This window comes from Hylobates moloch, unplaced genomic scaffold (genome assembly GCF_009828535.3).
Source record: "Hylobates moloch isolate HMO894 unplaced genomic scaffold, HMol_V3 SCAFFOLD_10, whole genome shotgun sequence".
NCBI classification, from domain to species: Eukaryota; Metazoa; Chordata; class Mammalia; order Primates; family Hylobatidae; genus Hylobates; species Hylobates moloch.
In genome coordinates this window covers 43,718,871-43,731,868 of record NW_026652285.1, presented here as the reverse complement: position 1 = coordinate 43,731,868, position 12,998 = coordinate 43,718,871, and the positions used below count along the sequence as shown (strand labels likewise).

Sequence of the window (12,998 nt, the reverse complement as noted above, 5' to 3'; positions counted from 1 at the left end):
ACACTTTGGGAGGCCAAGATGGGCAGATCACTTGAGCCCGGGTGAAACCCTGTCTCTAAAAAACATACAAAAATTAGCCGGGCATGGTGGTGTGCACCTGTAGCCCCAGCTATTCAGGAGGCTGAAGCAGAAGTATCACCTGAGCCTTGGAAGTTGAGGCTGCAGTGAGCCAAGATCATGCACTCCAGCCTGGGAGACAGAGTGAGACCCTGTCTCAAAAAAAAAAAAAAGGAGGGGGGGGGAAGGAAGGGACGAAGGGAGAGAAGGAGGGAGGGAGAGAGAGAGAGAGAAAAGGAAGAAAAGATGGAGGGAGAGAGGGAGAGAAAGAGGGAGGGAAGGAAGGAGGAAGGAAGGAAGGAGGATGGAAGGAAGGAGGAAGGAAGGAAGGAAGGAAGGAAGGAAGGAAGGAAGGAAGGAAGGAAGGGAGGGAGTTTCCAGGAAGGAAGGCAGGAAGGGAGGGAGGGAGTGAGGGAGGAAGGAAGGAGTTTCCAGGAAGGAAGGAAGGGAGGGAGGGAGGGAGGGAGGGAGGGGTTTCCAAATTATTCTAGGAGAAAAGTATACACTATGAACAGTTATTTCAGTTACCATACAGGATTAAAATAAAGGCAGGGAACAGGAAGGGCCCTGAGAGTAAAATCAGAATAATAAATTAAAGAATTCCCCTCAGAGTAGTTCATAGGCCAAGAAATTCCATATCTACAAAGTTTATTTTACTGATATACTCACCCATGTGCATATACAGATATTCACTGCAATGGTGTTTGTAATAGCAAAAGATTGAAAATGATCCAAATGTTCATTAGCAGAAGACTGGCTATTCTACAGCCAACAAATAATGATATATGTGTATATATACATATAATTATGATATATATGTATATATACATATATCATTATTTGTATATATGTATATATACATATATGTGGTTTTACATATGTATGTGTATATATACATATATGTGGTTTTACATATGTATGTGTATATATACGCATGTGTATATATTACATATATAATACATGTATATATGTATTAATATGTATATACACAGATATATACCCATATATATATACACATATACCTAACCATATAAACATATATATGTATATGGTTAAGTAATTTATAGGATATATATAAATCCACTGTAATATTAAAAACACAATTTTTAGTAAAAGGAAATAAATTACCTACATTTAAAAATGAATGAAAATGACAAAGTACATATAAAAAATGTGAGATACATAATTTTAAATGCATTAACTAGAAAACAAGAAAGAATAAAAATAAATTGACTAGGAAGTCAACTTAAGATTCTATGAAAAGAACAGCTAAGGAAGCAAAAGTAGAAGAAATGAATGGATAATGATAAAAGATAATACTTTAAACTCTATATAATAATATTGGGCCAGGCATGTTGGTTCATGCCTGTAATCCCAACACTTTGAGAGGCCAAGGTGTGAGGATGGCTTAAGTCCAAGAGTTTGAGATCGCTCTGGGCAACATAGTGAGACCCCCATCTCTACAAAAAGTTAAAAATTTAGCAGAGAGTGGTGGTGCATGACTGTAGTCCCAGCTACTCAGGAGGCTGAGGTGGGAGGATCACTTGAGCCCGGGAGTTCAAGGTTATAGTGAGCTATGATCATGCACTGCACTCCAGCCTGGGCAACAGAGTGAGACCTTGTCTCAGAAAATAACAATAATAATAATATTGATCAATACAATGAAAAACTGATTCTTTGAAATGACCATGATTTTGATATAGTGAAAAATAGAGAAAAATGAAAAAATGTCATATAATTCTAGATATAAAAGAGATTTTAAAACAGTAAGAGAATTCTATGTACAACTAAATAACAATAAATGTGAAAATTTGAAATTTTGGAATTTGATATGTCGACATAAATTTCTTGATTTTGATATTCTTAACAACATTGGGTCTTATTTGCTAACATTTTATTTAGGATGAAATAAAATATTAGCAAAATGTTGATGAAATGCTCAATTATCTAGAAAAACATGAACTTGAGTCAAGGAGAGGCAGAAAATCTCAACTGATCAATAACCATTGAAGAAATTATAAAGATGATCAGCAATCTATCCGTAAAAATGGTCCAGCACCAAACAGCATATAAACATCCTACTAACTCTGCCAGACGCGGGTGAATTCCTTTGTTATAGGGACTGTTCTGCTACATGAAGGGGAAAACGTTCCCAACTCAGAAGATTAGCGTAACTCTAATACCCAAACCAGGTAAGACTGGTGACAGGTACCAACCTCACTCACAAACATCATTGCAAAAATCCTAAATAAAATATTAGCAAATAAGATCCAGTGTTGCTAAGAATAATGCATCAAAATCAAGGAATTTTATGTCGACATATCATCTCCCAAAACTACTATTTTAATTCACATTCCCTCCAAGAATATTTAAGAATACCTGTTTTTTCCATCTCTGCCAACATTGATGGGTGATAGGAAAGGAAGGCCTTAGTTTTTCTTCTTTGACTTTTTTTCTGAAGCAGATATAAAAAATGTGTAATTAATATTTTTAAACATTCAAATTTCAAATAAAATAAAAATGGAGTACTGATGAATACATAATATCTCAGGTCAGTCCAGGCAAGATTATAATGTAACTTTGTCTTTGGAGCCCCCAGCCTCCCGTTGGTCCTCCCTTTTCCTCTTTTTAAGGCATCCTTCCTCCCACACCCTGGGTCACTCCCAGGTCCTTGGGTTCTGAAACCAGCACAAGGATGGGGCATGAACACGTGAGCAACCATTGCCCCTACTTCGGTTTTCCAGAAAAACTGTGAAGCCCTGTTGTACCAAAATATTCCAAGGCCGTTTCCTCAGAAACCACATAGAAACACTACATTTATACATCTTCCTTTCCCCAACTTCAAACCTAAATCTGTTGCTAGGAAAACCTGATAATCTTATATTTCAGGGTAAATTTAATGTTATCTATTTGTTGCCTCAGAAGAATTTCCATCTGAAATGTGATCTTTATGAAGCAAAATTTTAGTCATCAGCAGAACAAGTCAGATGGTTACGGAATTCCATTTGATGCCTAATTTCTTAATTCTAAACAATGAACTCTGATGTTATCCTGAGTGTCCTCAGCTTACTGCCAGCTAAGTACATGATACATGATAATATCTTTCAGACCATAGCCAGCACTGGCTTAAAGAATTGACTTAAAGGGCCAGCCAAAATTTCACCTCTGTCCCCTGGTTCTTTCTCCAGTGGACCCCAAATTTTCCCCTTAATTCAGGAATCCCTTCCTGAGTTCAGAGCATAGAATAGTTCCCTCTCAACTTCCAAGTGGAAACTTTGGGGGTGTTAATAGCTGTTTGGGATAATGTCCAGATGGCATCTTGGCCAAACCTGTGGTTAAGCAGAAGCAGATTTCTGGAAAATTTAATTGAATTGGGACATACCTCCACCTGACAGTCCTTACCAGAGATCACAACTATAACCTATGATCCAAATATAGCAGATAGATGGAGTTTGTCTGGCTCTTTATATTTTTTAAGTTTTTTAGATCAGGGCCGTACATGGTAGCTCACACCTGTAATCCCAGCACTTTGGGAGGCCAAGACCAGGAGTTCAGGACCAGCCTGGGCAACATAATGAAACCCCATCTCTACCAAAAAAAAAAAAAAAAAAAAAAGGAGAGAGAAAAAGAGAGAAAAGGAAGGAAAAGAAGGAAGGAAGCTGAGCATGGTGGCACATGCCTTGTAGTCTCAGCTACTCAGGAGGCTGAAGTGGAAGGATTGTTTGAACCCAGGAGATTGAGGCTGCAGTGAGCTATGATCGTACCACTGTACTCCAGCCGGGGTGACAGAACAAGACCTTGTCTCAAAAAAAAATTGTTTTCAGTTCAAATATCTATGAAGGCATTTCAATTTGCAATTTCTGCCTTACCCTCATCCCAGGCTCTGACCTTAGGACGTAAACAGGTACAAGAGTCAAGTGTTCATGTTATCTTATTCTTCCCTCTCCTTATTTTTTTTCCCAAGTTATAAAGGTGAGAGTTATTCAATTCCAATCACAGCTGTTATTCTAGCTCATTGTGTGACCTTAGACAAGTTACCTTGTCTTTAGGTGGTGGACTAGAAGTTTTCTAAGGCAACTAATTAACAGTCTATGGTTCTGTGTGTCTATTCTCACTACCATAGTGATAAAACCTAGACTTATAGATTAGCAAATATGATTGTTTACTTCCTATGTAGTTGGTAATAAATAAGCACCATTATTATCCCATTCTAGAGATAAGCTCGAGGCATGAAACAGTTGAGTACTATAATAACTCAAATGTGGATATTCAAGCAATATTTTGGCTTTTTTTCTATAGCCTCCTCTGATGTGGAAAACAAACTCTTCATTATTGTTATGCATTGTTTGGAACTTTTTCTTTCCCTCTTTCTCTGCCATCAGTTATCACTGCCCCAGAAGTTGAGAGTTATGCCTGACGCCACATAACTATGTTGTTTATGTACAAAATGATACTCCATTATGTCAGCCACTCTCTGTCCACATCAGTCAATCTATGGACTCTGTGACAATCTCAGTGTTCCAGGGCCAAATACAAAGTCAGATGTACTCCACCAACACTGTAATGGACTTTACCCACTTACTCTGCTTGAAGTTATCCTCTGCTCTATTAAATGGGTCTGTGACCAGCTGTCCTGTACAATTTAGGAGTTATGGAACTGGATAGCTTAGCTGTATTAATTTCTCCATCTATATCTAATATAAATGTTCATATTAATGATGTTTTGATTGCATAGTCATACATATCCATCCTCATGTAATTCATATATTTATTTTATGTATTTACATAAAACCAGAAAGAATGGAAGGTAACATAATTTAAAATATGCATTGCTATGCCTGACTCATAGCAAGGGCCCCAAAATCATAGTTTTATTTTTTTATTGGGGGTGCAGGCTGTCTTAGTCTATTCAGGCTGCTCTGACAAAATACAATAAAATGGGTAGCTTACAAACAGCAGAAGTTTATATCATACAGTTCTGGAGGCTCAGAAGTCCAAAATCAAGGCAGCACAGCTTCAAGTGGTTCATAAACAGCAGTTCTAGCTGTGTCCTCATGCGGTGGAAAGTGGAAGGGAGAGGCCTTTCATAATGGCACTAATTTTATAATGACTATTAATCATCACCTAATGACCTCCCAAAGACTCACCTCCTAAAGCTATCACATTGGTGAGTAGGTTTCAACATATGCACTTTGGGGGAACACGACCATTAGACCATAGTGGGGTGCATATGGTTATGACCAAAACAGTGCAACTATAAGTGGTCTGTGTTTGGAAACTACTGAGGCATCTCCCTCTTAATAAATCGCAGAGCTCTCTCATCGGATTCTTGTTACGTGTGCTTGCCCTGGGGTTAAGAATCTGCTTTGTAGATATAGAGATAGTCTCTGCTAAGATGTAGTCTCATTGATTTAATTTCTTTTGGGGGAAAAAATGCTTTGCTAATGATCACCTTGTCTCAAATTGCAGATTACGGTATTTCGGATGGGATCAGAAGGACACCAGGACATTGATTTAGCTATCCTGACAGCTTTACTCAAAGGTAAAAGAGTTTCTGTGTCCAGAGAGTGTGAAAATAATTTAAACAAATTAATACAGTGACCTTATGTCTCCTAATAATAGATATAATCCCAAATGATACTATGACACAATAAATTATTGATAACATAGGGGTCTCTCCTGTAAGATAGTTACTGCTATTAAATTCTCCTAGAATAGATGTTACAGTGTGACTCAATTTTATGATTTAAGTATACTACAGTTTAGTTATGTCCATTGAATTATAAACATATATAAAGAAAAAGGCTGACATAATATGTAAGATGCAATGTTACCTGAGGTTATTTAGTAGTAACTTTTACCCTATCTACTTTCAAAAACCATTTGATATGGCATATGTGTGGGTATATGTGTGTGTGATATATATACACACAATAATAAATACCTTAAAACACACAATAATATATTAAAATGGAAAATCAAAAACCATTGAGAGGAAGGAGAAGGAAAAAAATTATGGTACTGTACTTGTTATCAACAGAGCATTAAATTAAAGCTTCCTGGAAGTCAAAGCAAAAATGATAATACTCTGAGTTGTAACTTGTTTTGAAGGTGGGTATTTATCCTATTCTCTAGTCCCAATAATACAAAGTCCTGTATCTGTCCTCGTCCTTGGAGCCATATGAAGAGCAGTTTCCTTTAGGTTCTGTGGATTAAATCCAATCCTTCCTGTGCTTTACAAAGTACATTACATTTGACTAATAATTTGCAGTGTTAAAATAAACAGAAGGAAGTTTCCCCTGTTCAGTGCTGAAATTCAAACTAGAACTATAAGACAAAACAAATCACAGACTTGTTGAATGTGTTTCTGAGTTAGAAATGTCTCCTACATTCTCTCTTAGCCCCATAGTTTGTTTGTCTGCTGTGGCATCATGGTTGGTCACTACCTGTTTATCGTCTCCCTAGATAGGGCAGAGAATGTGTCTCATTCATTACTACCTTCTTAACACCTCACACAATCCTTAATATATGTCAACATTCAATCAAGTTTTGTTTAATAAATGAAGGGATGAGTGGATTACTCAATGATTCAGTGATAGATTCAGCATTCCAAAATTAAAACTCAGAATACCAACTATTTCATTCATTTTCCAGTGTATCTACTCTTCTTCTACTATTAATATTCTCTTGAGGACCCATCATGTGCTACTGTGCTCAACTCTTTACAAATACTGTAAACATTATATATTTCAACAACCAAATGATATAGGAGCTATTTTTAATTCCCATTTTACAGATGGAGTAAGTTGAGCTACAAGAAGTTAAGTAATTTGCTAAAGATTAAAATGCTAACTAGTAAGCTTGGCCTTAGGTCCAAGTATGTCAAACTCTTCACTATACCATGTAACCCCTCTGACAATACTAATTTGTCAGTTCTCTTCACCAACTCTCCAAGTGTATATATGCACATTCATTCAAAATCCTGATTGCGATTTAGAAGTTTTGCAATCCCATGAATCATATCATGTGTCCAGCTTGAGAACCGCTGCTCTAAAGCATTGTATCCCAATGAACTAAGAAATACAAAGGCTTTGCAGAAGAATCATGGGACCAGGGACCAGGCATGGACTGAACCACAAAGCATACTGCAGGCCCCACTCTCCCCTAATCAGAGACAAAAATAAAAATTGAGGCAAGTTACCCTATATTTGCCATTCTCAAATAAAGATATTTTAAAGTAATAATGTCAGTAACTGACATTTGTTGAGAACTTACTATGTGCCAAACACTGTGTTGGATGCGTTCCATGTATACATTTGTGTATTCTTTTTTTTTTTTAAGTTTTTTTCTTTTTCTTTATTAAACAAATTATTTTTGGTAGAGATGGGGTCTTGCTATGTTGCTTAGGCTGGTCTTTTTTTTTAATTATACTTTAGGTTTTAGGGTACATATGCACAATGTGCAGGTTTGTTACATACGTATCCATGTGTGGTGTTGGTTTGCTGCACACATTAACTCGTTATTTAGCATTAGGTATATCTCCTAATGCTGTCCCCGCCCCCCCCCACCCCACAACAGTCCCCGGAATGTGATGTTCCCCTTCCTGTGTCCATGAGTTCTCATTGTTCAATTCCCACCTATGAGTGAGAACATGCGGTGTTTGGTTTTTTGTCCTTGCGATAGTTTACTGAGAATGATGGTTTCCAGTTTCATCCATGTCCCTACAAAGGACATGAACTCATCATTTTTTATGGCTGCATAGTATTCCATGGTGTATAGGTGCCACATTTTCTTAATCCAGTCTATCATTGTTGGACATTTGGGTAGGTTCCAAGTCTTTGCTATTGTGAATAGTGCCGCAGTAAACATACGTGTGCATGTGTCTTTATAACAGCATGATTTATAGTCTTTTGGGTATATACCCAGTAATGAGATGGCTGGGTCAAATGGTATTTCTAGTTCTAGATCCCTGAGGAATTGCCACACTGACTTCCACAATGGTTGAACTAGTTTACAGTCCCACCAACAGTGTAAAAGTGTTCCTATTTCTCCACATCCTCTCCAGCACCTGTTGTTTCCTGACTTTTTAATGATGGCCATTCTAACTGGTGAGAGATGGTATCTCATTGTGGTTTTGATTTGCATTTCTCTGATGGCCAGTGATGATGAGCATTTTTTCATGTGTTTTTTGGCTGCATAAATGTCTTCTTTTGAGAAGTGTCTGTTCATGTCCTTCACCCACTTTTTGATGGGGTTGTTTGTTTTTTTCTTGTAAATTTGCTTGAGTTCGTTGTAGATTCTGGATATTAGCCCTTTGTCAGATGAGTAGGTTGCAAAAATTTTCTCCCATTTTGTAGGTTGCCTGTTCACTCTGATGGTAGTTTCTTTTCCTGTGCAGAAGCTCTTTAGTTTAATGAGATCCCATTTGTCAATTTTGGCTTTTGTTGCCATTGCTTTTGGTGTTTTAGACATGTAGTCCTTGCCCACGCCTATGTCCTGAATGGTATTGCCTAGGCTTTCTTCTAGGGTTTTTATGGTTTTAGGTCTAACATGTAAGTCTTTAATCCATCTTGAATTAATGTTTGTATAAGGTGTAAGGAAGGGATCCAGTTTCAGCTTTCTACATATGGCTAGCCAGTTTTCCCAGCACCATTTATTAAATAGGGAATCCTTTCCCCATTGCTTGTTTTTGTCAGGTTTGTCTGAGACTTTGCTGAAGTTGCTAATCAGCTTAAGGAGATTTTGGGCTGTAACAGTGGGGTTTTCTAGATATACAGTCATGTCATCTGCAAACAGGGACAATTTGACTTCCTCTTTTCCTACTTGAATACCCTTTATTTCCTTTTCCTGCCTGATAGACTTTAAACCAACAAAGATCAAAAGAGACAAAGAAGGCCATTACATAATGGTAAAGGGATCAATTCAACAAGAAGAGCTAACTATCCTAAATATATATGCACCCAACACAGGAGCACCCAGATTCATAAAGCAAGTCCTGAGTGACCTACAAAGGGACTTAAACTCCCATACAATAATAATGGGAGATTTTAACACCCCACTGTCAACATTAGACAGATCAACGAGACAAAGTTAACAAGGATATCCAGGAATTGAACTCAGCTCTGCACAAAGTGGACCTAATAGACATCTACAGAACTCTCCACCCCAAATCAACAGAATATACATTTTTTTTCAGCCCACAGTTTAATATAATGTCAAGAATAAGGGTGATCTCATACTTGTTTTATCTTTAAATTGTTAGAGCATCAGTAGAAAATTGCTGAAACTGGGAATTGTTTTAGTTACAAGTAAGAGAAACACAATTTGAACAAGCTCCATCAAAAACAAATAAAACAGATTTGTAAGTTTGCATGACCAAAGTCTAAAGGTAAACTGAATTCAGGCAAAGTGGCATCCAGGGCTCAAACGAGTCATAGGAGTCTGTCCTCTATCTCTCAGACACTAATCTTTACATAGGTTAGACAGAGCAACCACAAGCAGTACCAGACTCATACCCAGCCAACTGAGAAAACTGCAATCAGAAGGAACCATCTTTCCTGGTAACTGCAATAGAAAGGTGCTGAGAGGATTTGTATTTGCTCATCTTGGTTCCATGCCCATCCCTGAATCCATAACTGTAGCAGGGGAATTGGGAGAATTCCTATGACTGTGGAATGAGAGATGGGGTTAGCTGTATTCATGTCAGAGTTTTTGGTTCCCAATGAAAGCAGAGGTTCTAAAACCAGGAGAGGGGGAAAGAAAGGATGCTGATAAGATGAAAAGCAACTAAAAGAAATACATATCTCTACAATTATATTAAAAGGAGTACTTTTGGGAGGCCGAGGCAGGCAGATCATCTGAGGTCAGGAGTTCAAAGCCAGCTTGGCCAACATAGGGAAACCCTGTCTCTACTAAAAATAAAAATAAAAAAAATTAGCTGGACGTGGTGGCACATGCCTGTAATTTCAGCTACTGGGGAGGCTGAGGCAAGAGAAATGCTTGAAGCCAGGTGACAGAGGATGCAATGAGCTGAGATCATGCCACTGCACTCCAGCCTGGGCAACAGAGTGAGACTCTGTCTCAAAAATAAATAAATAAATAAAACTCCTGAGGGGCAAAGTATGTCAAATTTGCCTCAAATGCAAGCACCTATAAATCTATGTTCCAGGAATACATTCTTCATTCAGCAGATAAAAACTGGAACTAGGTCAAGTGAATACTAATCAGGGTTCAGACATTCTCTCAAGTCATACTCATAAAGTTTACTTTAGGTAAACCTAAATATATCACTTATTACCTACCATTACTTACTATATAATGGTTATTTATTATAATAATCACTGTTACCTTTCTTAATTTTAATGGTTTTTGTAGTTCATTATTTTTGACAAGAATTTGTGAAGAGATTACATTTTTAACACTTTTTTTCCAAGACCAAAGTCTATTCCTTATTTTAAAAATGATTCCATACGGGCCAGGTTGCTCCAGGCGTTCCCCACTAAGCTCCTCTTAGCCCAGCTCCCACTCCTACCCACAGTCCCTGCGTGTGGTACTTACCACAGTGAGCCAGTGAGATGATGGCCATATTCAAAGCATCCCTACTCCCTGATTGCAAATTGTTTGACTTCATTGAGCCACAGTCTCCCCATCTATAAGATAGAAATAATAATAGTAATACACAGTTGTAACAATTTTAATTGATAATGCAAGCAAAACACTTAACAAAATATCTGGGATATCTGTTTAATAGATGATGGCCTGACTGATAATGATGACGCCAAACTAGAAATAAGGATCACACCTGTTTTACTTACCACAATGTACTCATATACACAGTGCCTGGCATAGAGTCGGAATTCAGTATATATTTGTAACTTCTGAATGAATGATCAACAGGTTTTGGCTCAGATTAGATAACCTTAAATCCTAATTCTTTACTGGCTGTGGCCAGTTAACCAAGTTATCTAACCTCTGTGTGCCTCAATTCCCTTCCCTGCGAAAAGGGAAATCAATTAAACCTCTCCCATATGGTTTGATATAAGGGACACATGAGATGGTTATAGCTAGCTGTTTAAGGGCAGACACTCTACTCTGCCTTCTTTATGGTAAATACTTAACACATAATCGTTCTATACTCTTTCCCTTCTGAAACAGGTTTTAAAAATTCCTAGGGCATTAGGATATCCCCCATATTCAAAATCCATCAAAATTGTAAAATGCCAAATTTGAAAGGACTCATAAATTTGAAAAAAACAAAAACAGCGGAAAACCTGTAGCATACATGTGAGAATCCAGAACAGACCACAGAAAGGAATTTAATCTAGAAAGTGGTTAAGCACATGCTAAGCTACCTTAAAATAAAATTATTTTTCTTGCAGGTTTATTTTCATGGAAATCCAAATAGATCTCAGTCCAATAACAGACTGATAACAATTTTAACAATTTTAGACACATTTGTTTGTCTCTAACAGGAGAATTCAATAAAAGAATTAATTCCTTTTATTTGTACAGTGCTTTATAATTCACAAAGCATGTTTATACAAGTTTTATCATTAATTTTCACAACTCTGTGGAATGGTTACCAGATAATTTACCTCCAAACTGGCACTTTCTTGGGCATGAAAGTTGGCAGTATTAATACTTATGCCAGAACACCTGGAATGAATCAGAATGTCCAGGCAAACTGGTAGGTATGATCAAACCCCATCTTCCAATAGAAATTTCCAGAGAAATTTCACCTGTGACTTTCACAGTGTCATACTATCTCACACCCCACCACCACCACCACCCGTTCTCCCATTAGTCACCTCCGTTTAAGAGTTAAACAGGCTGGCACAGTGGCTCACTTCTGTAATCTTAGCACTTTGGGAGGCCAAAGCAGGAGGATAGCTTGAGCCAAGCATTTTGAGACCAGCCTGGGAAACATAGTGAGATGCCATGTCTACAACAAAAATTTTTTCAATAGCCAGGTATAGTGGTGCACACTTGTAGTCCCAGCTACTCAGGAGGCTGAGGTGAGAGGATCGCTTGAGCCCAAGAGGTTGAGGCCACAGTGATCACACCACTGCATTCCAGCTTGGGCAACAAAGGGAGATGCTGTCTCAAAAAAAAAAAAAAAAAGAAAAAAAATGAAGCCACTTCTTCTCTTTTCAGACAGAGTAGTTCATCCCTGTCCTCTGATATTTTGACCCCTGTCCTCAAGGTTCATTTATTCTAAGCAGGCTTGCAGGATATTTTTGCAAAGTTAGTACTCTTCCTAGGCAGAGTTCCAGTGGCATTTCACAGGAGAGAGTGGTTTCTTCAGCTTTCTTCAGCTTCTTTCATATAGGTAGTAAGTGAGAGAATGGGGCCTGGACTCCCATCTCTCCTCAGAAGGTGAGAGCATGGTGTTCTTTGCTTCAGGGTCATAACCAGGAGAAAAGCTGCAACATGAAGACTCAAGTGCTTGCAAGGACCAAGAACACCAGGGTTCCCCAGTCTCAAGTCTTAGGACATTCCTAGGAGATTTTTCAAGATTATGAACATATCCATAATATTGTCTCACTGTGAAATCTGAAAGCTGAATAGAGTTATAAGGATTTAGGGAACTGAGAGGTGTCTGCTGATGTTTGAAGGAAGAACTGGAATCCAGGTCTTCAGATACCCAAGTCAATTATTTTTCCCCTGCACCATGCAGCCAGTTCTGATGGCAGCTGTGGTCACCCCCAGCCCCCTAGTTACACAGAAGCTGGGCATCCTTGTGCTCTGTGACTTTCTCATGCCTCAGAACTGGCACAGAATCAGAGCTCATTGTGTTTAGTGATCTACACAGTAAGCTAATTGCCATCCCAACACTTCTGAGCTCCTCTTGGCTTGTGAGGAACTCATCACTGCCGACTTCCCAGCAGGGCTATGGAATCATACTTTTCTTTCTTGGCTTGCTTCAGGGCAATGAATCAGCT

At 38.1% G+C, this 12,998-nt stretch overlaps 1 protein-coding gene and 1 long non-coding RNA gene across 11 annotated transcripts in view; one reads left to right on the top strand and one right to left on the bottom strand.

Annotated features, from left to right (window-relative positions):
• LOC116475144 (uncharacterized) overlaps positions 1-11,410 on the bottom strand; it is a 34,264-nt gene extending 22,854 nt beyond the window's left edge. The window contains exons 1-2 of the long non-coding RNA XR_004249833.2: positions 10,615-11,410; positions 2,437-2,512 (exon numbers count right to left, since the gene is read on the bottom strand). This is a non-coding gene — a long non-coding RNA (uncharacterized LOC116475144). The remainder of the gene's footprint in view (positions 1-2,436; positions 2,513-10,614) is intronic.
• TRPM3 (transient receptor potential cation channel subfamily M member 3) overlaps positions 1-12,998 on the top strand; it is a 563,637-nt gene that overhangs the window by 416,815 nt on the left and 133,824 nt on the right. For all 10 annotated transcript variants that reach the window (XM_032164279.2, XM_032164271.2, XM_032164269.2 and 7 more), the window contains one exon: positions 5,527-5,599. In XM_032164279.2, the coding sequence (XP_032020170.1) occupies positions 5,527-5,599 (73 nt within the window). The remainder of the gene's footprint in view (positions 1-5,526; positions 5,600-12,998) is intronic.